Source organism: Vanacampus margaritifer, chromosome 10 (assembly GCF_051991255.1).
Source record: "Vanacampus margaritifer isolate UIUO_Vmar chromosome 10, RoL_Vmar_1.0, whole genome shotgun sequence".
NCBI lineage: Eukaryota > Metazoa > Chordata > Actinopteri > Syngnathiformes > Syngnathidae > Vanacampus > Vanacampus margaritifer.
The window spans coordinates 24,014,447-24,042,116 of record NC_135441.1 but is presented as its reverse complement, the minus strand read 5'-3'; the positions used below and the strand labels follow the sequence as shown (position 1 = coordinate 24,042,116).

At 37.1% G+C, this 27,670-nt stretch overlaps 2 protein-coding genes and 1 long non-coding RNA gene across 3 annotated transcripts; 1 reads left to right on the top strand and 2 right to left on the bottom strand.

Annotated features, from left to right (window-relative positions):
* Positions 1-94: 94 nt before the first annotated feature.
* Positions 95-11,739, bottom strand: tmem144b (transmembrane protein 144b). The gene is made up of 12 exons (XM_077578055.1): positions 11,572-11,739; positions 11,327-11,488; positions 9,767-9,889; positions 8,594-8,693; positions 8,442-8,522; positions 7,331-7,409; positions 7,158-7,237; positions 5,058-5,176; positions 4,874-4,993; positions 2,342-2,439; positions 621-674; positions 95-348 (listed from the first exon to the last, which is right to left on the bottom strand). Exons 1-12 carry the CDS (start codon positions 11,648-11,650, stop codon positions 265-267), a joined length of 1,179 nt encoding a protein of 392 aa, XP_077434181.1. The 5' UTR covers positions 11,651-11,739; the 3' UTR covers positions 95-264.
* Positions 11,740-13,040: 1,301 nt separating this feature from the next.
* On the top strand, positions 13,041-18,690 carry gask1b (golgi associated kinase 1B). Its single transcript, XM_077578843.1, has 4 exons — positions 13,041-13,888; positions 15,257-15,453; positions 16,098-16,324; positions 17,547-18,690. The coding sequence occupies exons 1-4, from the start codon at positions 13,204-13,206 to the stop codon at positions 17,752-17,754; spliced, it is 1,317 nt and encodes a 438-aa protein (XP_077434969.1). The 5' UTR covers positions 13,041-13,203; the 3' UTR covers positions 17,755-18,690.
* A 1,116-nt stretch (positions 18,691-19,806) lies between these two features.
* LOC144059618 (uncharacterized) lies at positions 19,807-26,339 on the bottom strand. Its single transcript, XR_013295695.1, has 4 exons — positions 26,048-26,339; positions 25,581-25,957; positions 21,021-21,112; positions 19,807-20,946 (listed from the first exon to the last, which is right to left on the bottom strand). It is a non-coding gene; the product is annotated as an uncharacterized LOC144059618 (long non-coding RNA).
* Between the last annotated feature and the right edge of the window lie 1,331 nt (positions 26,340-27,670).

Here is a 27,670-nt window from a genome sequence, read left to right as displayed (position 1 = left end):
GGAACTTCAAAGCCAAATAAAATATTAGCCTATTAAGAGAGCCAATGCGTGAACAGATTGGCACTTAATATATATTCAGTCAGACCACTCGGTGTAAATATTGACAGATGGTTTATTTTTCCACAGAATTTATGCGAGCGCCTGACAATTTCCATATTCATTTGACAGATTTGTTGAGGTTTATTAGTCAGGAGCTGATGCAAAACATTCCACAGGCTTGCAACGGATCAAGAAAGTGCAGTACTGTGTACACGCATGCAGAAATCACAGATTGGAAATGGCTGTCAACAAGGAGCCCGCCAGCACCACGCAGGACGCCAGTGAGAAGATTAAGCAGTTCACCAGCCCCTGAGGACAACCAAAACAGTAGCAAGAGCGTAGTAAATCACAGGGAAGGCCAAAAATCATGTCATTTGAAAAGAGTACACATATTTGATGGATGGAGGAAATGAGGGAAGGAAGGAAAGAAAGTGAGGAATGATCTCATAAGGTGGCATTGCAGATGGAAAAATGAAGGAAACAAGGAAGCAGTTACAGAGCACATTTTCAGAATGGAGGCCGACTTTGGACCCACCTATATATGTATACACACACACACACAATATATTTATTATTTTTACCTTAATCTCTCTGAAGAGCAGGCTTCCCCAGAGTGCAGCGACCAGCCCGCATCCCTGAGAGGACATTCAGACATTATCAGTCAAGAGTTTCCTTTCAATCAAGCAAATACGAAGGACGGCGGCGAGCATAAAAAGGGAAAAAAAAAAAGGGGGGGGGGGTGGTTGGGGCAAGACATTGAACTGAGCCAAGCGTGACTCAGTTGGAGTTGGTTGAATTTGGGGAAAACAGGATCAGGGCCACTGGCGAATGGAGATAATGGCCTTGGACGGCGGAAAGACTGCACTCGAAAATGAAATCATGCACAAATAAGCACATGCGCTATTTTTGATGATTCTTTTTGAATGGGCTGCAGACTGACTCACAGGAGAAAATAATCCAGGTATATATAAAAAAAACTGTAAATGAAAAGGAAGACAATTTACAGAAGATGAAGAAAAAATAACTTTAATGCACGTTTCAGTGCAACCAAAAATACAAAATTAAAATATACATGCATTGAATGAAAATTTAATAGATAGCATTCAAGAAGTGAACATGTATGAATTTACAATATACATGATTAATTAATGAAAGATTATAACGTCAACCTAGTTAATGAAAATTAATCATTAGAATGTAAAATAATATTTTTATTAAAAAAATCATAATAGATGCATTATTGAAAAAGATGGAAACTAAGAAAAATACCAAGTTAAACTATGATGATAATGATTGAGTTTCAGTGTAAAAACAAATGCATAAATTATTGAAATGAAAACACATCTAAGGAATAACAGTTTTTTTTTCAAACTAAATACAAAAATGTGAAATTAAATAAACTGAATATACATTGAAAACAAGGCAATTAAAAATAAATCACAATTGTAAGAAAAAAGACAAATGGAAAATGTATTTTTTAAAAATACTGAAAGCCAGTGTTTACTTAAAAACAACACATTAAGACTTGAAATTATTATGTGATTAAAAAATTATCTTAACGCAGAAAAAATAAAATTATATATATATATAATTTTATTTAAATATATATATATATATATATATATATATATATATATATATATATATATATATATATATATATATATATATATATATATATATATATATATATATATATATATATATATATATATATATATATATATATATATATATATATATATATATATATTTCTTAGCAACATGTTACTATAGCAGTATCATCTTCCATCATTTCTATTGTATGACACTGATCAGCTCAAGTCCGATATTCTCGACTCTGGAGGTTCTAAGTTAGCATTTCTAAACGAGATGATCGTAAAGCAGCAACACTATTCTTTTAGCACACACACGAAAATCATGAACCCACATGATGACCGTTGCGTAATTGCATTTTTTTTCAAGACCAACAATCTTCACATGGCTCAATAATATCAGCTAGCATACTAGCCTTGATAACACGCTAGCACAAAAAGACGTAGCATCACACATGGGTAAACTGAAACGTTGCTTTTTGACTGTACACACGAGACTCATTCGATGGCCGCCAATCAAATAAGACATCTCAAACGCAAACAAAAAGAAAACATGAATTAAACCTAACATTGGCGCCAAAGCAAGTATTGCTTTAAGTTTGAGCACAAAACCCGCCAACAGAAAAATTCCAACCAATTACGGAAGATGCAACTTTTGACATGGAAATGCAACTATGCGAGGGTTTACTTCTGGTACGTGTACTCACCGCTGACACGATAGGAAACGTGACCACGGCGCTCATATAATTGTTGGCCAGGACCCAACAGTACGTCGCCGTCGTCCACATCAATCCCGACAACAGGCCTGAAGCAACAAATTCATAACATTATTGCAATAAAACGGTCTTATTTTGATTATTTTTTTAAACATACTATCTTTGGACTTTTACTCAACAGGAGCCGCTCCGTGATAGATGTACAATCATCCATTTGAGCACATCCAAAAAAACAACATTGGGGCATGGAGTCACGTGCTGCTTCACCAATAATATTCATGACTGTGGTTGGATGAATGGATAGATGTGTTTAAGTGTGAACAATTTGTATTTAATTCCAATGTAAATAAAAAAACATCTCTCCCCAACATAAGAACTTGCATGAGAATTAGGGGATGTTAAAAAATATAGATAAATATTGGGAAAAATTTGTAAGATTTTTTTCAACTTAAATTACAATGTAAAAATAAATAAATATATCCAAATACTAATGCTTTTTTTTTTTACATTTGCATTACCATAAAGGAGAATTAATCTAAGATTTTTTCATCTGTAAAGTTCTGATTTCCACAGGTTGTTTTATCTTTAATGTTTGTTTACCGGTAGTAATCAGGAGACTATACAACTTAATGTTAAAAATGTGTAGCAATGAATGTTCAAAACAGATGTAAAAAATAATAATAAAAAAATTGAAAGATAAAATGCACTCAAATTTATTTAAAAAAAATTAAAATATACATAAAATGTCATCTAATCCCCCACATACATAAAAATATGGTAAATAAGAATTTATTAAGCTGAAATGTAAATGATTTTTTTTATAAAATATCAAATTTATCTAAAATGAAATATTTCAATACAATTTAAAAAACAAAAACAAATCCAGCAACATACTACAATAAAATACAATACATAAATATTGTAAAATGATTTCAAATGAAAATAACAATATAATACAATTTAGTTTTGTTTTTAAATTGATAAAATTATGAAACGTTCCATTGTTAACCAAACACAATCAAATGAATACTCAGACAAACAAAAACAATAGCTTAAAAATGTAAAATCAAAAAAAAAGGATGAAAAAAATGTGAGCTGTGCACGTAAGCACATCGATTCATCACACAGCGAGTACTGCGAGCGTGTAGCGTATTGGCAGTTGAAAATAAGTGGCAGCCTTAGATTGCCTCTCGGAGGTGATGACGATCCCGGTGGGTGGGAGGGAAGCTTACAAAAAGGCCCACTGACTCATAGCTTTGTTCTTTGACTAGCCCTGATAAAAGGACACTTAAGAACTTCAAATTCATTGGATGAAGTTCATCTCATGTATTGGTTTCCATGGTTCTCGCAAGTCCTTGAAATAATGTATGGTGTTCCTCCATTTTGGCCATCAAGAAAACCATGGAAAACGGCTCAACATCAACTCCTAAGAACTAGTTTTGTCACCATCATTTGTCTAAACAAATGTACACTGTAAAACATTAATAGTAAAAAACAAAAACAAAAAAAGATAATTTTCCAGCAGCTGGGGCGCCAGAAAATTACTGTCTCGTGTTTTTAAAGAAAGTAATTTTCTGTTATTTCACAGTAATTTTCTGGCGCCCCAGCTGCTGGAAAATTACCTTTTATTTTTTTACAGTGTTTATCTCAGTCCTTTCAAAATAAATGTTAATAGAATGAATGCTACCATCTATAGGATATTACAGAAATTGTAGTCATTTTCACTTAAAACATTTTTTGGTCAATTCCCAAAGAAATTATGGTAAAATTACAATTTTTTTATTGTTAAGTAGTTAATTTCTCAAACATACACACAGGGTTTTAAAGTTTCCATTAAATAACATATTTGTGGAATTACGATATATTTGTAAACATAATTTAACAATTAACTCTTTGACTGCCAGACGTTTTCAGAAAAGGGATGCCGTGGGTGCCAGCCGATTTAAGCATTTTTGACTGATCTTTCAAGGTCCACAGAAAATTATGTGTTTGGACTATGGAAACACACATACTACCAAATGAAAGATTGGACTCTCATCTTTCATCAGAAAAAAAAGTTTGTTTCTACCTTACTCCGTTTTTCAGTAATCAACAATAGAAAATGGTTAGTTTCACCCCTGTTTTGAAAAAAAAAAAAAAAAAAAAACGTCTTTTAACGTCTTTGGCACTCCTCCATAGGATTTTACTAAACGTTATTTAACGTTTTTGGCAGTCAAAGAGTTAATATATGTATTTCTAATGGAGTTTTTTTGGTAAAAGAACAGAAATATTGTGTGTTTTACAGTTAGTGATTTCATATTATTTTAAATTTGTGAGTTTTTCCAGGTCCTCGAGAGCTGCTGTCCCGCCTGTTTTCCCCGTCTCCCTCCTCCAACACAGCTGAATCATATGATCAACTCGGCAAGCTCTGTAGAAGCCTGATAACTGATCCTGTTCATCAAATCAGCTGTGTTGATGGAGGGAGACATGGAAGACAGGCGGGACAGTGACTCTCGAACCAGTGCTCCCTAGTGTAGGACTGACCTGGCAGAATAGCTCTGGAGTAGATCCTCGGCCTGCTCTTCATGGCGACACAATAGATGGCCAAGTACACCGTGCTGGCCACAAATATTCCACAACATTCCGCGTAGACGTAATCCAGGTCTGCGGGGAGCAAAACAAAAAGTTTTGGGACATATTTGTACACCGTGTGGTCCATGATACGCACCGTAAACGCTGGCTCCGTGGAACATGCTGTCGCGGTATGACGAATGAGTCTTGATGTAGAGCATTGGCGTGAAGGAGGAGCCGTACAAAACGCCCGACAACACGGCCAGCAGGCAACCTCTGAAGACGGCGAGAAATTGGACCGTGATGGATGGATCCAACATGGCCGTCCAAAAATATTCTACTCATACTTGGCAGACATGTTCATCCATTTTGTTTGGGAACCATTATAGTAAATGGCACAATTTTGAAAAATTCAGCCCCCCATTTGATGAGTATGCCTATCATAAATAGACCAACAAAAAAAGTCACATAAAGCCATGCACTAAAAGACACAGGAAGGTGGCCATTTTGGGTCCAAGTAGCCATTTTGGAACTCAATACAGTTACTGCACAGTTTTTTTAAAATGCTGTCCCTGTAACCCGTTTCACTCATAATTAGGAAATTTGGTGGGCATGTCGGCCAAGAGTAGACCCACAAAATTGTCTAAACAAGCCATATGAAAAGACACAGGAAAGGTGGCCATTTTGGTTCAAAGTGGCCATTTTGGTACTCAATACAGTAACGGCACAGTTTTAAAAATTCAGCCCCTGTAACCCGTTTCACTTAGCATTATGAAATTTGGTGGGCATGTCGGCCACGAGTAGACCCACAAAAATGTCTAAAGAAGCCATATGAAAAGACACCGGGAAGGTGGCCATTTTGGGTCAAAGTGGCCATTTTGGTACTCAAAGTAACGGCACAGTTTTTAAAATTCAGCCCCTGTAACCCGTTTCACTTAGCATTATGAAATTTGGTGGGCATGTCGGCCACGAGTAGACCCACAAAAATGTCTAAAGAAGCCATATGAAAAGACACAGGAAAGGTGGCCATTTTGGTACTCACTACAGTAACGGCACAGTTTTAAAAAATTCAGCCCATGTTACCCGTTTCACTTAGCATTATAAAATTTGGTGGGCATGTCGGCCATGAGTAGACCCACAAAATTGTCTCAAGCACCCATGCATGAAAAGACACAGGAAATCTGCCATAATGGCTCACTTTCAGGTGTCCGTTAAACTCTAATAAAACAACTCTACAAGGTTGAGCGGTTCACCAAGCATATCCACAAGCACCCCCGCCCTGATCGGAGGTGGTGTTGCGAGGGATCCCTGCTGTCAGCTTTTATCGAGTTTGTGCTCACACAACTTCCATTTTACACAGCCAGAGAAATTGACAATGTTTTGACACAGCAGACCTTTAAGAGAAAATTAAGAGGCATGGAAACATAAAAACATGTTCAATTCAAACCTTTGACTTGTTTTTTTCCCCAGTAACGTGTTCACTAACAATACAGTACACCTTTCAGTACACCGCTAACAGCCACCCTGAATAACGAGCAAATGTGAGGCCCAGTAGCTCCGTGGTGGCCAATATCGTCCATCCACACCCGATTGAGGCTTACAAGTCACATGCAAACCGAGATGAAATATTGCCAATTGGCTGCCTATTGCTGGTGGGTCGAGAACTATTGCGGGGGGTCGGGGATACAACAGGGGGTTGACTGAAATTTGTTCCTCAGAGAACTGAAACAAAGCGTGCATTTAAAAGTTTAGAAAAGGTCAAATTAATTTCACATGTAAACGTTATGGTCGCATTTTTGTTTAACCCGCAAGTCCAATATCCCTAACTTTTTGTGAATTATGCGTAAGCGATAGCTGGATTGGGTGGCAACCAGTTCAGTGTACCCCGCCGACTATCCGAAGCCAGCTGGGATAGGCTCCAGCACCCCCGTAACTTTTGTAAAGACTTTTTAGCGGTTAAGATGGATGGATGCGTAATCGATATAGTTTGTTGAAGTTTTCAATGAACTGACCCAATGGCAGTAGATAGATGAGTGGAAAAGGAGGTGACCTAACATTGAACCCTGTGGGACGCCACACAGCAAAGATGGGATCACAAAAGTGTCTACCGGTCAAGTATGACAGACCAGTTGTGACAAGTTAACTATCAAAGGCTGAATCTGTGCTGCACTGTGATAATCTAATTAGCGTTTTGGGGGCGTGGTTTATCAAAATTCCAAATCTATTGTGTAAATACAGAATCAGTCATTTAGCTCACATGAAGCGTCTGCGCCTGGGTCCGACAAAGTCGATCCAGAACTTGGACGAAGTGGGGTTGTAGGAGCCGGACGACGTTCGCTGCGGGACAGATAAATAAATCATAAATATAAGAGCAGGTTTACCCACAATGCCTGAGGGAATTACGTCATGAGCAACATGAATTGTACCAACCCTGTCGATGAGTAACGGAACAATTTCAGGATCAGGATGAAGCTGTACGTCTGTTTTCACGAAGAAAAAGATGACGCCACTGGAATAAAAAAACAAAAAAAAAACACGAGTCAGATCTGGAAGTGCTTTATTGATTTGTTTTTTTTACATCTTCCAAAATGGCTTATTGTGTGACTTATTCTTAATGGTGAGTACTAATAAAGACAAGGTGCTGATGGGAGAGAAAGGAAAAACTGCTAAACCAAGGTTATTTTAGCTAACGGAAACTAACCAAAAAAAATACTAAAATAAAATAAAAATTGGAAATGAAATGAAACAAAAACACTTTAAAAAACGAAAACTAACAAACTATATTTTACGGTTACAAACTTATAATTATAACAAAAAAAGTCTAGGTAAGAAATGTGTTGCTTTTTCCATGGTGTTTATCAAGTACTGCACACAAATAATACACTTTAAAAAAAATATATATATATATATATATATATATATATATATATATATATATATATATATATATATATATATATATATATATATATATATATGAAAACTAATACAGAAACCAACCAAAACTAATAAAAACTACCGGTAACAGAATTGCCCTGAAAACTAACTAAATCTAAAAAAATAAATAAAATAAAAACTAACTAAAATGAAAATTCCAAAACTATAATAACCCTGCTTCCCTGCCTAATCACAGTTTTCACCTTTGGAATGATGAGTCTTGATTTTGATTGGACAAGAAGTCTATTGACTTTGAACGATATTCAACAAGTAGACCAAACCACTTGCGTAAAAAAATAAATAAAATTTTGTAGATCATTGATTTAGACTCATATTCAACAATTGCAAAAAAAAAAAAAAACACAACAACATTATTTTGTATTTTGTTCCTCATTTTGAAGGATAACAGGACATGAGGTATGGAAGTATTTGAGTTCAAAAGGGTCAAAATCTTTGGCAGCACAACAAGACCTATTGATTTTCATTTGGTCAAAGTAGATTAAGGTTTTTTGTCTTTCAGGGAAACAACGCCAACATTACTCTTCTATGCAATTTGAAGACATCTCGTATTGACAACTTGCTGCTGCTAAAATAAATCGGTTACCTGAGAAGGCACAATCCGGCGCCGCAGTTATTCAACAGCGGCCGCGAGACGTCCTCGGCGGGGATCCCGAACCAGCCGAATCTGAGCCACGGCAGACACGAATCAGACAAAACTGGTGCCGTTTTAGATGAATTTCAAATCAATTAAGTCACCTTGAAGTGGCCCAGCCAATCAGCAAACTGAAGGAGCCCCACATTAAAATCCCCAGGCCGAGCCCGATGGCTTTGACGATGGTTACGACCATCACGCTGCCTGAAAATTAGGCACAAGGACAGAATTGCAGGTGGACTTTAACTTCACCGACCGCTTATGGTGAAAACCGTCATCATTAGAACTTATTGCTCGCATTTACGGACGACATAATTCATCACCACAGCTTTCCAAAACATTATTTTTATGAACACTGTTATACTTGGCTCTCAAAAATGGCAGAGTGTAAATTATTGATGGACACACTTGGCACTCTAGTGTGCTCACCTGAGCTTCCCGGAGGAAAAAAAAAAAGCACAGGCGAGAAGATGTCAAATCTGAATCCGGTCCAGACTTAACTATAAACCCAACGTGGAAAAAAAATCGAAATGAACACATTCAGGTCCATTTTAGTATGAGGCAATTTGCTTTAAAGTCCAATAAAAGTCACAATATCACCCCCCAAAAAAAAAGCAATTATATTGGACGCAAAATGTTACAAGCTGTATTTGTGTTAAAAAAAAACGGTCACAATATTCTGTTAAAAAAGTCATAATGGAAAAAAAAAAAGTCACTATATCAAAAGGGGAGAAAACACTTGTTACAATATTCAGAGAAATGAAGATACAATATTACCAGAAAAAAAAATTAATCTTGCAAGAATATAAAAGTTAATTGCAAGAAAAATAAGAATATCAGCGTGAAGCTGACATTTAACACTAAATCGCTGTCAGGAGCCAAAATGTAGATTATTATGAAAAACTTCATTAAGTTGAACTATTGCGAGAAAAAAAAAAAAAAGGTGCAATATTACAAGAAAAAAGTCACAGCACAAGAAAAAGGTGGGAGATGGCTAGAATAAAAAAGTTAAATAAAAAGTTTAAAATAAAGTTACATTATTAGCAGGAAAAAAAAATTAACGCTGTTTCTTTTGGGTTATCAGACTCATTTTAAATGATGATAGCAGCCTCAGTAACAATTTTTTTCCAAATTAAGTTTCACAAGTTCTAGGTCACATTAAGTTTTAAAAGGATTCAGAGCTTGGTCTCTGTTCTCACAAAAACCTGCCATTTAAACAGGGGGTGTGTACACTTTTTATATATCCAGCGTTCACTCAGATATCATCCATCTCATACCCGTGGCCCAGATGACCCCACCGAGCATCGCCAAAGGATGGAATTTGGGCGAGTGGAGCATCACGTCTCCGACCATGGCGGCCGACCAGATGCCGGCGCAGCACACCCAGTGGAAAAACATTCCTGTCCAAAAGAACGCCACAAAAGTCACGGAGGCAATTGTGAGCAGACAAAAACATCAATATACCAGCCACATGGTACACACACAATTGTATTGGAGGACCGTGGACCAACTGTATTGTAATTATATGAATTTGGACCCTATTGGACTCTCTTGGTCCGTTATGCTAATTACTTATAACTGAGCAAACAGAGAACTACAGTGGGCTATTTTGCTCATTTTTAAGTTAATAAAAAAAACATGTTTCTGACCAAAGAGTACTAAAAGTTTTGCACTGGCTGCGAGTCAACTATAGAATCCATTTTAAAATTCGGTTTCTGGTCTATATAAAAATAAAAATCGCTGAATAGTTAAGGTCCTGATTTCATTCAAAAAATCTTAATTGAATATATAAACCCAATAGGACTCTGGGGTCTGCAGACTCGGGTCAATTAGTGGATCCCAGAGCTCAAAGTAAACATGGTGAAGCAGCATTTAGCCGTTATGCTGCACACAAATAGAATAAGATGCCAACAGAAGTGAAGTCGGTATCAAAGTGGAAATGTTTTTGAAATCTATGCTCTTTTCCCATTCTTATGAATAAGTTATTTTAGGAAGCTGCTTCTCTATTTGTTTCACTTTTAAATGTATACAAATCTTTTGTTTGTTAAATTATTTCAATGTTGAGAATTTATTTAGTTATTAAATATTTTACTTGCTTTTCCTTACAAGATGTAGTTCCAATTGGGACATATAGGGGGCAGTACTGCAACACTGGATTTTTATTTATTAATTATTTATTAGTTTGTTTTATTAATTAATACAAATTTGTGGTCTGATTATGTTAATCCAGAACATGGGTCACAAAAGGTGAGCACAGGCCTGTTCTAAAAATAATTTAGCAGCGATGAGTTTATTTTTTTGGAATGTTGAAGTAATCATTAGAAAATGTAGACATTTTGCAAAGATTTATAGAAATAGTGTTGCATATGATATTTAACTGTTCCTAACTATTGTGATAAAATCATTCACAGTCCTGATTAACATCTTCATATCAATAAATCTCAATTAAACAAATGTAATTTAAGTAAATTTCTTATTTCAGACGTATATATCAAATTGGCAGCCCATGGAATTTAAAGCTGAAAAGTAGTTCTCAGTTCACAAAAAACGAAAATAAATAAATTATTATTATTGACAATTTTATTATGGAGGTAACTTCTTCCAACAAGAACCTACGGATTTTGAATCATCCCCAACAAGTAGACCAACAACATTTTCCCAATTCTTGAAAATAAAAGGCAGGAAAATGCCAGTCATTTGCCTTTTCCACAAGCAAAAGAGAGGAAGAAAACCATTACAGGAACTTGTGTTTTTCATTCGAAGACCAAAGCGCCCAGCCCTACCAACAATACAATACAATACAATTAACCTAATAGCTCATAATCAATAACACTCACCATCTCCCATCTCTATCCGTTTAACTGGAACAAAGGTGCTTCCGTACAGCAGCGCGGCAGCAAAATTCGCCATCATTCCGCAAGTGAAACGTGTCCTGTTATCGGTGGAGTTCAAACCAAACATTCCACCTTTTGCTTCAACCTCTTCATCTCTAAAGCCACCTTCGAAGGGAAGAACACAAAGACATTTTCAAAGAAAAGAAAATCTTACATTTTTGGCTTTTGCATTCTTGTTCTCGTCAAACCTGCTGTCTTTGCCTGTTTGCCTCGGCAGCAGGCGATCAAAATTAGGATGACAAGTAAAGCACATTTGACCGTAAGCATGTTCAGGAATTCAAATTGTTATCCGGGCCGGTCGGATTCAGCTGGGGTTCAATTCTGTAGGAGGTCAACACGGAAGAGTGCAGGTGCTCAGCAGGTGCTGTTAATCAACCAATCACAGCATGAATAACACCAGCAGGGGGCAGTGTTAATTGGATGATGTCACACCTAACTGCAGTGTTTTTTTTTAATGAAACAAACTGACTACTTGCTGACGATCTAATTGCAATTAAAGTTGTGAAATGAATCTGGAACCTAAAATTATGTTAAAATAAAATAGTATATTTTATATAAATAGTCTATGTCTATTTTAGTGCAGTCATGCTGCTATGAGATTTAAGATTACGGCTTTTATCGCCACAAAACAAACATAATTTTAGGCTCCAGATTTATTTCACAACTTTAATTGCAATTAGATCGTCAGCATTTAGTCTGCACTGTTTCTGCACTAAAATAGACATAAATTTTTTCAATGGGATTTTCCCCGCACTGTATTTACACTTGCCTTATTTACAATCTGGATCTGATCCAGATTAAACTTTCTGGATCAGATCCAGATTGTAAATTAGGCAAGTGTAAATGCAGTGAGGTGGAAAATCCCATTGAAAAATGAATGTCTATTTTAGTGCAGAAAGAGTGCAGTCATGCTGTTATGAGATTTAAATACAAATAGGCCTATCGCAAGAAAATATGCCAAATTTCAAGTAGAAAGTCACAATATTAGGATAATATTGTGGGGGAAATACAGTTATGAGAACATTACAATAGAAACATCACAATACACGACAGAAAAAAAGTCCTTATGTTATAAAAATGTAAATGCAATATTACCCAAAAGAAAGTATGGAAATTCAATATTTTGCAGGGGGGGGAAAAAACATGCTACGTTGAAAAAATTCTGAGCAAAAAAGACGTAACAATGTAACAAAGTGGCAACCCTGAACTGTGAGAATAGCGCCCACCAATGTGCTCATAAAACTTCCTTATATCCTACATCAACCGTGTATACAGTTGGTGAGGTGACGTTGCCACGGCAACAGGAGCCATCATATTGACAAGTGTCCTTCATGTTCTTGATTTCAGAGACAAGCCAATTTTCCAATCACACTAATGCGTGTAGAGAGGAGAATCCATAGACAGCCCCGAGGGCTTAAAACAATGCATCTATATTTAAACCAGTTTACATCCACTTCAGGAAATCCTGTAAAAGTGCCGCCACTACTTTTCCTTCCTAGTGAAGTGAAGTTATTTTTCTACTTGGGTATTTTTTCCAGCGTGTTGAAACAATTCCCACTTTTTGTCTTTATTAATTAATTCAATTTTCACCAGTAGATGTCGCCTTCAACGCATGAATGTGTAAAAAATAAATGTCTATGCCAACGGAAAGGGAACCGCGCAGTGTATTCTGTGGGGTGGGAATAAGAACCAAAAGTTCTGGTTGGTCCATGTGGGTCAAGAGTGCGCTTGCAGTGCGCAGTTGCATCCCGTCAGCCCAACACTCCCAAACCTCCCACAGTTCGAGTTCGGCTCAGTCCACCATGTCAAGAAGAACATAAATGGCTCGGACGGGTCGCTACCACCGGCCGCGCGTCTTTCTTCCGTCCGGACTCTGGTTCCGGAGGTGCAATCTTCCCAAAAGAACTTTAACTGCCGCAATTGTATGCGCCCTGTATCTGTTTTTCACCCAAGTGGACCTCTCTTTACGGAGCCCCACCTGGACTACAGCCGGACAGAACCAAGTCGCGCCGAGGGGTGTTCTGAATTTGGGTTTGTTGAAGCACGACTCGGCGGTTCCGACCCGCTCCAACGTGGTGTACATCACCCTCAAATCCAAGCGGCTCAAGCCGGCCAACATTCGCGGCACGGTGCGACCCAAACTGCGGAGGAAAGTGAGAAGAACTACGCTTCCGCATTCGAACTCGCAGAATGGATCCGAAACGGAGCCTCTCGTGAGTTCTATCCGGATATACAGCCGCACTCCCCCGCCTTGGCTGAGCGCGCACGACGTGGGCGCCATGCGCGCTCTCGCCAGTGCCAACGTTTTGCGCGTCGAACATCCACCCGGAGCTCCGTGGCCGCTCTTGGTCTTCGAGGGAACCCGCCTGGAGGAGTCGAAGGCGGCGTGTGGACTCGCCCTCGGCCCGGTGGAATCGGTGGAGGTGTTCGCTTTCCATTTGGACCGAGTGCTCGGCCTCAACAGAACTTTGCCGGCCGTGAGCCGGAAGTTGGCCTTTTTACACGGTGGGCCATTAGGATAAATGATTAGAGGTGGCAAAAGTACTTGAGTAATAATACTTGAATAACAAACGACTACAAGTCGAAGTAATGAGCTCATTTACTCAAGTAAAAAAAAGAAGAAGAAGTGATTTGTTATTTGGGAGCCCAACAACAATAACAATAAATACACTAAACAGGTTCTATTCATTACTAATAACACTTCGGGCATGTGAATGTGAAATAAATACACACCTGAAGGCTGCCCCAGGCCCACAACTTGATATCCTAACCACGCAATCAGTGCATAATAAAGCAACATAACAACAAATGCTAAATTAGCTGTCATGTATCATAAATACAAAGGAATCAGAAGCCAGACATGATGCAGTCGAGTACTGTACTGTAAGATACTGACCCGGCTAAGAAACAGCTGTGCAGCCAACAATACAGTTATTATTATTATTTTTGTTAAATACCTAGTGGCGAGTAAGATAAATGGGAAGGCAGCTGAACTGGTAAACTGTCTTGTATAGCTAGTAAAGTCAGTTGCTAAGTAAATAGTTAGCTTTGTAGATTCGTATAGGCGGCTAGCTATATAGGTAGGTAGCATATTGATAAGTAAATAGCTAAATAGCTGTTAACGAGATAGGTATGTGTATTAAGCTAATTGGTTAACTTGCTAAACAGGTTGGTGTGTGACTTGCTATTATGGTCGGTAGCTAAGTAAATAGATACTTAGGTAGTTAGCCAAGTTGATGCAGTATTAGTGGGTAGCTTTATAGAAGGTAGCAAGATAGGCAAGTAATAGCTATTTCTGTAGTTAGGTTAGGTTGCACTACTTAGCATGTTAGGTAAGTAGTTAGCTAAGTAAATAGATATTTAGGTAGTTAGCTAAGTTGATAGAGTGCTAGTAGGTAACTATATAGAAAATAGCAAGTTAGGTAAGTCATAGCTATTTCTGTAGTTAGGTTAGGTTGCACTATTTAGGTTGTTAGGTAGGTAGTTAGCTAAGTAAATAGATATTTAGGTAGTTAGCTAAGTTGATACAGTACTAGAAGGTAGCTATATAGAAAATAGCAAGTTAGGTAAGTAATAGCTATTTCTGTAGTTAGGTTAGGTTGCACTATTTAGGTTGTTAGGTAAGTAGTTAGCTATTTAAATAGTTGAGTAGATACCAATTTATGTTGTTAGCTACAGTAAATATGTAGGCCTATGGACTGTGGATCGTAAGCTAAGCGGGTAGCTAGCTGTCCAGGTTCTGAAAATATGTGCATAGATAGCAATTAGAAAACAGATAGCTAGAAAGACGTTGCCATGTAGGTAAACGTAGGCAGTCCAATATATACAGTATGTTGGTAATTAAGAGTTATTTCTGTTGTCTTCGCTGTCTAGATGGCCAGCCCAGTCCAGTGGTGACATGGGACACATCTCTCTACTCGGATGGCGTGAGCCTGACATGGGCCGAGTACCAGAAGTCCCTAAAACAAAGGTGCTGGGTTCAGAACGTGGCCCCGAAGCCCGAGTCAGGCTGTTCCGCCGTCCATCACTATGAGTGGAGCAAACTGGCACTTTTTGATTTTCTCTTACAGGTAACGGAATCTTGAATGCCATTTAAAAATATATATAAATTGAATGCCAAGGCTAATCTCTGATAGTGAAGATATGACCATCTTCCGCAAATGCTTCTCAGATAAGTCTTCCCATGTATAGCAAGTTCAGTTCAGTATCGTCCAACAGCTGTTTTCTACTGATAAAAAAAATAAAATAGTCTCAGAGGAAATGTCTTTTGGCTCCACAATTTCCTGTGTGGGAGTTCTGAATCACCAGTCTGGATTTTGGCATCACACGCTAGTAAGCGAGGGGTGAATGTTGTTATTTGGGGTCAGACAACCTTGGCTTTCATTACATTTCTTGGCAAAACGCTACAACAACGTCCTGAAAGTCTAAAAATTCAAAGCTCAATTTGTTATTTTCTCTAGGGCGCCAATTAGTAACCGTTGTTGACAAATGGGCAACAAATGAACAAGAATAACAGCATGTGCTGTCTCTTACAAAGTATGTGCATTTAAGTGAGCGGCAGCATTTTTTTGACGGAGGATTGGCTGATTCCAAAGAAAGGACTCAAATTAAAATGTCTAAAAAAAAAAAAGCATACGCTCAAATATACTGTACTTCAGATAATTGAAAAATCGATTTTACAGTAACAAAGTATTCTTTCTTTTTCTCGCTGAAGATTCACAAGCGACTGGATCCCAGCTGCTGCGGCTTTAAACCCCGGCAACAGGATGGGTGCCACGAAACCGGCCGCCATTTTGAATGCGCGCAGCGGGACGGCGTCCGACTGGCCAACATGGTGCGCAGGCGTCACGACCCGCGCCACCTGGTGCTCACCATCAACAAGGGCTACTTTGACCGGAATGAGGACAACCTGGACTTCAGGCTCCTGGAAGGGATCAAGGAGTAAGTGAAATGCGTCAGAATCCAACAATATTTCCTTAATTGATTAATTGGCAAAATTGACTAACAGTTAATCAGTTGTTTCCTATTTTTTTGCTACTGGAAATCAACAAGCTAACTGGCTAATAGTGTTTTTTTGTTGTTGTTGCTTATTTTCTCTTTAGGCTGCTAACGAGTTGAAACGGAATGCTAATGTGTTCCTAATACGTATCTGCTCAGAAATATACTTTTTACCTGAAGCTTGTTTGCCTTTTAGCATTCGCTAATTAGCGCTTATTAGCACATTGAATACAATGCAGTTTGCAAGGCAGCTTTCGAAAACATAAAAAAGTAAGCTCATTATTTTTATTTGCATGGTAAGCACGGAAGAAAGAGTATTAGGGCCAGTGAAGAGAGGAAAAAATGTTTGGCAGGATTCTCACTTTATTAAAGTGAGAACACTGACTTTAATCTCAGAATTCTCACATAAATCTCAGAATTCTCATTTTAAAGTCAGAATTCTGAATTCAATCTCAGAATTTTGACTTTAATCTCAGAATTCTCACTTAAATCTTAGAATTCTGACTTTAAAGTGAGAATTCTGACTTTATTAGTGCTACTATTAAAGCCAGAATTCTGACTTTAAAGTGAGAATTCTGAGATTAAAGTCAGAATTCTGAGAATAATGTGAGAATTCAGATTTTAAATTCTGACTTTAAAGTGAGAATTCTGAGATTAAAGTCAGAATTCTGATTTAAAAGAAAGAATTCTGAGAATAATGTGAGAATTCAGATTTTAAATTCTGACTTTAAAGTGAGAATTCTGAGATTAAAGTCAGAATTCTCACTTTAAAGTGAGAATTCTGAGAATAAATTGAAAATCCTGCCAAACTTTTGTTTTTCTCTCTTCACTGGCCCTAATCCTCGTCCATAGATAAGCATTTTTACATCATCGGCGAATGGAGCTTTTTCAATGTTGACAATTCAGAGTAGAAGTCGGTTTATTATTGTGCAACAAACTTTTACTTTGGTCAAAATAAAGCTCCTCAATTCATTTCAACATAGTACTTTACCACCAAGAGGCCACATTATGGCAGCAAAACACAAATTTGTGTAAATCAAGGTGCTCAACTCATTTCTAGAAAGTAACTTGTGACAACGCTGCTTTTAAGCAAATAACTGAGGTTTGCATTCCCCCAAAAATCGGCCGTATTTGAGCGTCCCCGCGTCCCGGTGCTTTTGTCCAGGTTGCCCGAGTGTGCCTTGTCGGTGCTGAGGAGCGGCCGGCTGCGGGAGAAGCTGCTGCAGTCGCTCTTCCTGGACCAGACGTACTGGGAGAGTCGAGGCGGGCGGGCCGGTATTGACAAGCTCATTGACGTTATCGAGCGACGGGCCGGGGTTCTCCTCACGTACGCCAACGCTCACGGCATCAGGACGGTGGACATGAACGAGTGACGTCGTGGGAACGACGGTAACTTTGTCGGGTGGACAATATGGCGCAAAAAACAAAATCGCGCGCTGTGTTTGGAATCATTCACTCACTCCTTACTCCCTAAATAATTAATATTTTAGTATTTTTATGAACCGGTGGAGGGCATATAGGTCACTCATCAGATGGTGTCAATAGTTGTTTTTCATGAGTGCTTTAATTCAATCAACCACAGCGAGACTAAAGCAGTAATAATTCAAGTTAGACCGCATTTCAAATAATTTTTTTGTGCACACTTACTATACAACATTAGAAGAGATCCAATGCAAGAGCTTTTTTAAAAAAACTTTTTATTGTGCCTTTACAAAGGTAAGGCTGATTATTGATTGATTTGCTAGGCAGAGTTGAACAATCCTGACTTGTGATTTATTGGTTCTCATTTATGTAAATTGGATATCAAAACAATTTAAAAAAAAATCTACTTTTATATTACTAAAAAAAAAAAGTGTTCAGATGAAATAAAAACATTTTAAAAAAGTCACATTTATCAAATTGTAATGTATTTTTCATTAGTTTTCAAAATTGGGGGAAAAATCCATTAAAATGGGAAATAATATTAAAGACAGCTCTGGGTATGATTTAAATGAGTCCAAATGTGTACATAATTTTTAAATTTATATTTAAATTAAATGAAGTTTATTTTTTAAATTTACATATAAACAACTGTCAGTATTATAATACATATATTTAAATATGTTATAAATAAATACAGTATATATTTATAAATATTTAAATATAGGAAATAACTTGAAACTACAACCACAAAGTTTGAAAAAATGTTAAATTAAAACCTTTTAAAAGCAAGATATGTGAGTCCCGTATTCCCATATGTTTTTGTTTTCAATTCAACCTTTATTTTTGTGCTTCATTTGTAAATCAATAAAAAAAACATTACACATTGACTTGTACTGTTGTTCTCGGAGTGCTGAACAACAGCAGAGATTCAATAACATCGTCCAGGAGGATAACCTACAGTATATATGATGTCGCAGTGTGGACTGGTCAGGAATACGTTATGGCTGTGAAATCCGTGTCAGAGTGAAGCGTACTCTGCTTTTGTGTGCTCTGCGAGTCCGAAGGGGCTTTGCGGGTTATTTTCTCGTGTCGGTCACAGTCATTCACGCGGTTGTTATTTTAACCCCTTTGCACTCGCATTAGTGAATCAACGGGGTCCTAGCTTCGATGTGCTTGTCTTTCCAAAGAGCCCATCTAGTTTCCATACCGTTGCCTGCATAAAAAAAATTAGGAGGTCTATGTGCACGCAATGTGCAGGTGCACATTGCGTGCACATAGACCTCCTAATTATTAGGAATTAAATATGAAACAGCCCTCACTGTCATGTGGAATTATTATTTATTTTGTCATGAAATGAAAGGTCTAGAAAATATTGAAAACAGAACTCAGTATATTATTCATAGAAATATCAGAAGCAATTTAATTTTTATGTAATAAAATATTTTAAAAGCAACTTAGGTTACAAAAGGTTTTATTTATTATTTTGTATGCATAAAAAAGTACTTACACTATGAATTATAATTTGTGTGTTTGTTTTTTAAAAATAAAATACATATTCATATATTGTAAATCTAAACTATTGGAAACATTTCATATTTTTAAAAAAGAATGTATGGAGACAAATATAAGAAACAAGTCTCTGTATTATTTTTAAAATATGTAATATTTTAAAAACAATATGATGTATGTATGATTATTCAGATTTATTAGAAGCAATTAAATTTTTTTATTTAATAAAATATTTTAAAAGCAACCTAGGTTAGAAAAAGTATTATTTGTATTATTTTGTATCCATTAAAAAGTACTTACACTATGAATTATAATTTGTTTATTTTTTAAATAAAAAATGAATATAATATAATAAGTATATATACTGCAAATATAAACCATTAGAATTTTTTTAAATAAGAATATATGGAGAAAAAATATTAGAAACAAGTCTCAGTATTATTTAAAAAAAATTCAATATTTTAAAAACAACAATAGAATAGAAAGAGCAATAGTAAAGTAGTAATAGCAGTATATTAGTGTAGTAACAGCAAAATTAATGCAACAAATGTTACAAGATTCCTGATCATCTAAATGCTCGCAGGGCTGCTTTCAAGAACGGAGCGGACCCTCTGTATACTCTTCAATTAATATTATATCATATAACAGCATTGCAGATAAATGAAACCAAGTGAATTCTTAGTGACAGATTGATCAGAAGGATTTTCTATAAAAGAAAAAAAATGCCTGAAGCTGGAAAAGTTGCTGCTAGGCCGCTTTTAAACTTTTCGGGAATGTTGAAAAATCTTTTAGGTTGTGCCTTTTGGGGATGAGCTGATGTCTGAAGTTTGGCGTTAATTTTTCTCCGCCCTGACATGTTCGTTCTTTTTTTCTCTGCGTGTAGCCCACTTCTCTTGATCCCGGCGTCATACCTCTCACTGCGTTATTGTTTGTCAAACCCGACTTGGCACGCTCGGACGAGCACAGTGAAATATTTGCTACGCTATTGAGCTTTTGAATCACCTTTGTTTGAAGGTGAGCAAAGGAAGCTAAAAAAAACAGCAGTTTTTGCAATATAGCGCGTCCACAGATCAGGTCATGCAACGCAGCCGTGCACCAGCTGAGCCTCGGGGGCCTCCCGGGAATGCGTTTGCTTTAACTTTGTTCACAGTGCCTTACTGAATACCAAAGCAACTAGTGGTTTTATTTAGGGCATCCGGCAAATGGAATAGGGCCATCACACTCACCAAGCCTTTAAAAAAAAAATATATATATATATATATATATATATTTCAGATTTGGAGCTTTTTCATGGTCAGTTAGTTGTCCTATATCTTGTTGCCAGGCAGAATCTGCAGGGCAATATCGTTTGTGCCCCCAAGCCTGTTAATATTAATGGAAAAGGGAAGCACAAAGTGGTTTGAAATTCAGATTTTTTTTTCTGGTCTTCTTATTGGCTTGCTCAAGCCTCTTTTGTTGCTAGGCAGAACTTGTGGGGCAACATCATTTGTGCCCCAAAGCCTATTAAAGGCAATGGCAAACGCCAAACTAAGTTGGTAAGGATTCTGATTCTTTGTCCAGGTCACGTCATTTGTTTCCACGACCTCTTGTTGCTAGGCTGAGTTTCTGGGGCAACATCATTTGTGCCCCGAGGTCTGTTAAAAAATAAATTGGCGCAAAGTCGTCACACTCCTTATTTTTTTCTTTCTCATTGTGTAACTTTGTTTACCCTCTTAGTGATCGGCAGAATTTGTGGGGCGACGTCCTTTAGTGCCCCCAAGTCTGATTGTTTATCCAGTCCAGTTTGTTGCTGGGCAGATTCTGCGGGGCATCATCAACAAAAATGGAAAAAAATTGTACAGGTGATCTTAGTCAGACAAAATACACACAATAATCTGTGTCACGGAAGAATTTGTGGGGCAACATCCTTTGAGCCCCTGAGCTCATTCAGAAATAAATATAAAATTATTTCTGAATGAGCTCAGGGGCTCTTGTTGCTAGGCAAAATCTGTGTAGTGCCCCCAAAATGGCAAAATACAGAAAGAAATTTCTGTGAGATTTCTCTCTCCCTCTCTCTGTGTCTCTCATTTTATCTTCAAAGTACATTATGTGCAGTCTTGGCCTTTGAATGAGAGGATCGCGTATTTGCAGTCACCTCACAGCACGAGGTGACCACTCGCTGCAGTCATGTATCATTACGACAATTTCTCCCCTTAAAGAGGAAAAAAATAAATTGAGTTCCTTTGCTCTTCGTTTTTGACACAGTATGTTGCTTAAGCCTTTATCTCTGCGGATTTCACTAAAGAAGTTGTCATCCGTGCAATCCGGTAAAAAATCTTTTTTTTTTTTTTTTTATTGGATGGGCTTGTCAAACATTATGCACGTGTCTCGCAGGTGACTTTCACCGATAAAAAGTACAATGTACACCAAGCCTTATAAGCTTCGACCTTTGCTTGTCAGATTTTCTAGAAAAATGCGTACTCATACCCCCCCCCCCCCCCATGTAAAAATGGGTTTACATTTTTTGTAAATGTCACCGAGTACTTAAATGAGCTAATGAACCCAAAAGAGTCACGACTTGAGCGTGCTGATGTCTTAACAAGCTTTGTTTCCTCAATCTGTACGTGTCAGGAAAAACAATGTCTATGTCTGGCGGAAAATTCCCCTGAACACATAAGGAAAGGAAGTTAACAATGTATTGTTAGCTAGTACATTGCCGCCGGGCATGATCGAAATTCCGTGTGACGCTCAAGGACGATCCGGGTCGATCCGGGTCCTGTTGTCAACCTGTTTTCGACTTGCTTTAAATCATTACATGCCAGGGGATGATTTATTTACTTGAGTAATTCCTGCCTGTTGAATCCTGTTAATGGTTGACCCGCAGAGCTTTAGTTCTATTTATGAGGGAACAAACACACTATTTTGTCTGAAGATTAATGGAAACAATTTAGTTTGCAGGGACGTATGACATAAGTGTACCATGTTGTCAAATCTGAATAAAGAATAGACCATCAGGCACATACTGTTTGCTTACATAGATGACAGAAAATGTGTCAGCAATGTTTATTTCCTTAGGGGACGGGGGGGGGGGGGGGTTCCATGATCCTGCAAAGATGGAGTTTGAAAAAAAAAAAAGCTGTCCAAAGCCCACCCACCCAGATTAGTGTTATTCTTTTTGAGAATATATTTTTGGGGGAGGTAGCTCAGAATGTCCCCCCGAACTCTAAAAACATTTGGGTAAAAAATGGACCAACCCAACTTTTTGAGTTATCAAACAGATTATTAATTCACAAAGCAACCCATTTTTGGGGGGTTGTTTGTTTGACCCAACTTTTTGGGTAAATTTAATTGAATTTGGTAAAAAAACAAAACAAACAAAAAATACCTTTTTAAGTTATTTCATTCAAAACATTGGGTCAAATTAAATAAGCCTTCAAGCAACCCACTTTGTTGGGTTGTTTTGTGGGTTATTAATTTGACCCAAACTTTTTGGGCAAATTGAACAACCCAATTGAATTTGGTTAAAAATGAATCAACCCAACATCTAAAACATTGGGTCAAATTGAATAACCCAATTAATAAGAATTCATTTAATAAATTAAATAATATTGTAATAATGTTTGACCCAACTTTTTGGGTGAACTGAATAACCCAATTGAATTATGTCACAAATGAACCGATCCATCTTTTATAGTTATTTCATCCCAAAAACATTGGGTCAAATTGAATAACCGACCAATAAACCCAATTTGTTGGGTTTTGTTGTGGCGTTTTGGGTAAATTGAATAACCCAATTGAATTAGGTCAAAAATGAACCGACCTAACTTTGAGTTATTTAACCCAAAATGTTAGGTAAAACTAAATTAATAACGCACAAAGCAACCCAGTTTTTGAGTTGGTCATATTTCGACCCAATTTGGGTTATTTTTGACCCAACTTTTTTTAGAATGCTATGCCCAATCATCTGCATTCTGTAGAAGTAAAATGCCGGATTCATTAGGATTTCACATTCAACAATCTTCAGCAAAAACGAGCTTGATCTTGAAATACTTCCTGCTTTCACTCTTCTTTTCATCTCAAACATAAATGTGCCGCCATGTATTGGCCAAAAGTGGAATTACACCCAAAATAAACCGAACAAAATCCACGAAATAGCGGGATCACAAAGCGGGTTCATTGTACATTTACTGGAAGACGCGCAGTCAAGAAAAACTTTACTTTGAGGAATTAATTGATACAATTCTGTAGAACAAATATTTAAATTTAGGTTGTAAATATGCCGTAGGTTACATCAAGCTATCAGAGTGATATATTTGCAGCTACAGTGTGTCCCATCTCGCTCCCTGAATCGCACCCCTAATTACCACCGTGCAGAAAATTGGCCGACTATAGAGGTAGCGGCTTGAAATTGGAAAGCGACTGGACCGCATTTGTTGGCAGGTGGTGCCGGAAAGATCCACAAGCTCCCATTTTCCTCTCAATTGCTCCTGTATGGATGCTGCTTTGGAACCGTGATGGAATATATTACAGGCGTAGCTACAAGGTATCCTCCTTCCGCTTCCTAAATGGCGGCACAGGAACATAATGGGAGGAATATTCCGGTGAATGTGTACCGGAATCCAAAAACAGGAAATGAGGGGTTCCTGGCAAGGCCTGCGGGTGCGGCCCGCGCACTTCCAAATCCACTGACTGTTTACAGTTGTGAGCTGTGGAGCTGCATTGTAGCATACCGAGAGATGTATCATGTTAATGTTTTGACCCATCTGTCCAAAACATTAGGAACACCAGTCAAATGCTGTAGAGCAGATTATTAAAGTGGATTTATTCGGTTTCTTTGCCTTATTTTTATTCATGTATTAAAATATTGGTAAAAGCCAATCTTAAATAAACATGTTGCATTTTTTTTTACCAATTGTTAATTAATTATAATTACAAATCAGAATGGCACCCTTTGAACATGTAAACGATGACTTTCTTCAACTTTTATTTTATATTTTGTACTGTGTTAATCTTAATTAACCATTTTACATAGTTTACATACACCTTTTTTTCTTTTACTAATTTTACTTCTACTGTTCTGTATCTTTTTACATTAATTTAGCTTATTAAATGACTGGTTGGTTGATTTATTGAACTCATCAATTAAAAGCATTATTAGTAGAATGATCATTTCAATAAATGTTTAAAAATTCATTAGATTAATTGTAAATAAAATAGAATGCTGAAATAATTTATTTTCTTGTTGGAGTCAACTGTTCTTCAAACATTTTGTCACTTTTGTGTCTACCCATGTAACATAACATGCATTTAGAAATTTATAAAAACAAATATTTTTTAAATTAATTTTTCTAATTAAATAATTGTAAAAATAAAAATGAAAGATTTCAGGCAAATTATTATTATTTTTGTATAAAATTATTTGTCCGTACATTTTAAAAATGGGAATTTTGTTTTTAAATTAACCCATCCATGAATATGATTGGAAAAAAGTACTTTAAATGTATGAAAGTGTATTCAAATTTTTATTTAATTCATTTATGTAATTCAGTCATTGGTTGGTAGATTTATTGTTAACAATAAATAATCAATTTTACATACAGTAATGTAAAATGTTACATGTACAGTTGTCAGTTACATCATGGTTACCATGATGGAATTTTTATTAAAATACTGCATTTTAAGAAAAATAAATTCAGGTACTGGTGTTTATTATTCAAATAAACTTTACATACTCTTGAACTTTTCTGTCATCTACTCACAAGGTAAACATGTATTTTAAAAACGTATCTATTTGTATTCATTTTATTTTATATATTTTTAATGGTCATACAATCAACTAGAACTGCAGTTTCAAAATGACAATTTTATTTATTTATTGCTGCTGCTCTACCCTGACGAATGTGCAATTTCATAAACAGAGTGCCGAAATGACTGTATGAGAACGTACACATGCTGTGAAGCCCTTTTGAAAACAGATGCTCTGCTGCCCTCAAGTGGTGAAATGAAGTGACACATGTTGACAAGGACGCACAAGACGATTTTTTCATTCGCCACTGGGGGCTGCTATATTATCCTACGTTGCAGGTGGACCCTATTTTACCCACAGCAACTTCGAGTGCATGTTGTTATAAATGTGGACTGCTATTATTTGCTATCAGCTACCGAGAAGCAACCAATCAAATTATCCCAATCCGGTTTGCTATAAATAATACAACTACACACAGTCAGTCAGTTTCATTAAACAACACAAAAACTGGTAGGCACAAAAAAAAAAGTGTTAAAAACGTACCCAAAAAGCAGGAAAGGATGCAGGAAGTCAGCCGTTTTGGTTCAAAGCGACTTGTCCTTTGGATATTGTCTGTTTGGTAGGATATTGTAAATAAATACCTGTACAAACAACAGATAAACAGTGACAAATGTTAATTGTCGTCATTGCGTATGTGTGCAGTTCGTGGCAGCAAACTAGCCATAAAACTCTGATACAGCAACTTGGATTTGTGCTCAGATAAAGTGAGGACACTCAGAATTCTGTATGCTTGTCTCCTGTAGTCCCATCGAAAGCAAGGCGTGATGAAAAATGCATGGTGGACAGTGGACACCCCCTGGCAGCGTCCCTCGTCGCTCGTCGCTCTCCGTTGACACGTCCTCCAGACATGACGTCTCCTCCTGCTCGGGGGAGTCGAGACATCTGAAATATCTTGACCTCCTTATGTCCAGTTGCCCATCCCTCCCTTACTCTCTCCCTCCGTCTCTCACCTCTGACAAAGTGCATATTTCTGGTGAATGCATAGTTGCAGACTAGAAACTTTACTTTTAGAAAGGAATATATTTGGCTAAAGTATACATTTAGAGCACCAGGCAGGGCGAAGACCGCCTTGGAATCGCTGGGTTAATTATTCTTATGACAAATCGATCATCTTGTTGGGTTCTGAGCAAGACTCCTCACTCAGAAGCGCCCTGTAAAAAAGTTTGAATGCGAAATTGACTTGACTACCATACCGGTGTCGGTACCAGATGTGATCGGGCTGCTAGATTGTATCGGGGTCGCCTACGGATGACGTCACCTGATTGACTGGAAATTGTCCGTTTACAGTTGTTCAATAAAGTTATATGAAAAGATTTGACGTTTAAACATTGGAAATAAATTATTAAAGATGTCATTGAAATAACGAAATGTATGGACTAAAATTGTAAAAGGGTGAATAAACCTAAGAATATAAAAGCAGGATACTTCAAGATTGAAGAAATAATAAAATAAATAGAAGTGCCTTGCCGGTGACGTCACTACTGCGGCGCACACGAAATGCGCGATTCACTTCGGTTTGGTTGCTTTTTTAGCTGTTCACAATCACAAGACATCACAAAACAGTCTTAACGATAATAGAAACAATTAACAATCCAAACTGACAATACTTGTCACATCTCAGGCAATAAATTTGTGTATTTATCATTTATTCAATCGATTTTTATTATTTATTCAATATAGGCTATCTTGCGTTTATATTCTTAGGTTTATTTACGTTTTTACAATTTCAGTGCGTACATTTTGCTGTTTAAATTACATCTTTAACATTTTCTTTCCAATGTTTGACATCAACTGGATAATTTCCGGCCAATCCTGTAGCCGTGTTTGTTAGGCAACCCCGATACGATCTGTCAGCCCGGGCTCCACTAATTGACCCAAGTCTGCATACCAAAGTCCTGCTGCCTTTATATATTCAGTAATCATATCCTGAATATATTCAAGACTCAAACCATTCAATGATTTATAGACCAGAAGCAGAATTTTAAAATCAATTCAACACCTTTCAGTGCAGTTTCACAGTACAATTCTATGCCTGTTTATCGCCACTTGCAGCTTTAATTAATGTGTTTGCAGTTTGCATTTCTAGCACTGTGCCGTCACCACCCAGCATCTCTCTCTTTCTCTCTCTCTCTCTGTTTTTTGTTTTTTTTTAGCTCCCAGTTAGAGTTGCTGAAAAAAGGAATAATAATCCCGATAAAATGAGTCATCGTCTGGAGGGGAACAGTGTGTGTCGTGTCAAAGTGAAAGCAGCAGTTAATGCATTAAATATCACCCACACTAGAACGAAACTGAACAAGCAAAAAAAAGACTGATAAAACATACGAATTAAGTAAACAATAATAGGATGAATTCAGGCCTGGGAGAAGCAGATTTATGTATTTTTTTTTTTAAATATAGCGTCTAAGCAGGCAATTGCGCCAAAGAAGGCCGCCAGGATGCGCTGTTGCACTTCGTTCTGTGGAAAAAAGGGGGTAATTCATTGATAAGGACATGCAGGGGGGGGGGGGGGGACTCCAGTTGACAAAGCAGTGGCTTGCATGAGGAAAATGACACAGTGTAAGCATGTTGCGTGT

Excerpts from the sequence above, each read along its gene's own strand:
- tmem144b (XM_077578055.1), bottom strand. The coding sequence starts at position 11,650 with ATGCTTACGGTCAAATGTGCTTTACTTGTCATCCTAATTTTGATCGCC. Across the intron at positions 9,890-11,326 it reads ACGGATAGAGATGGGAGATG|GAATGTTTTTCCACTGGGTG; the intron begins GTGAGTGTTATT and ends TCTTTTGGACAG. Across the intron at positions 7,410-8,441 it reads GCCGGATTGTGCCTTCTCAG|TGGCGTCATCTTTTTCTTCG; the intron begins GTAACCGATTTA and ends TTTTTATTCCAG.
- gask1b (XM_077578843.1), top strand. The coding sequence starts at position 13,204 with ATGGCTCGGACGGGTCGCTACCACCGGCCGCGCGTCTTTCTTCCGTCC. Across the intron at positions 15,454-16,097 it reads TTTTTGATTTTCTCTTACAG|ATTCACAAGCGACTGGATCC; the intron begins GTAACGGAATCT and ends TTCTCGCTGAAG. Across the intron at positions 16,325-17,546 it reads CTCCTGGAAGGGATCAAGGA|GTTGCCCGAGTGTGCCTTGT; the intron begins GTAAGTGAAATG and ends GCTTTTGTCCAG.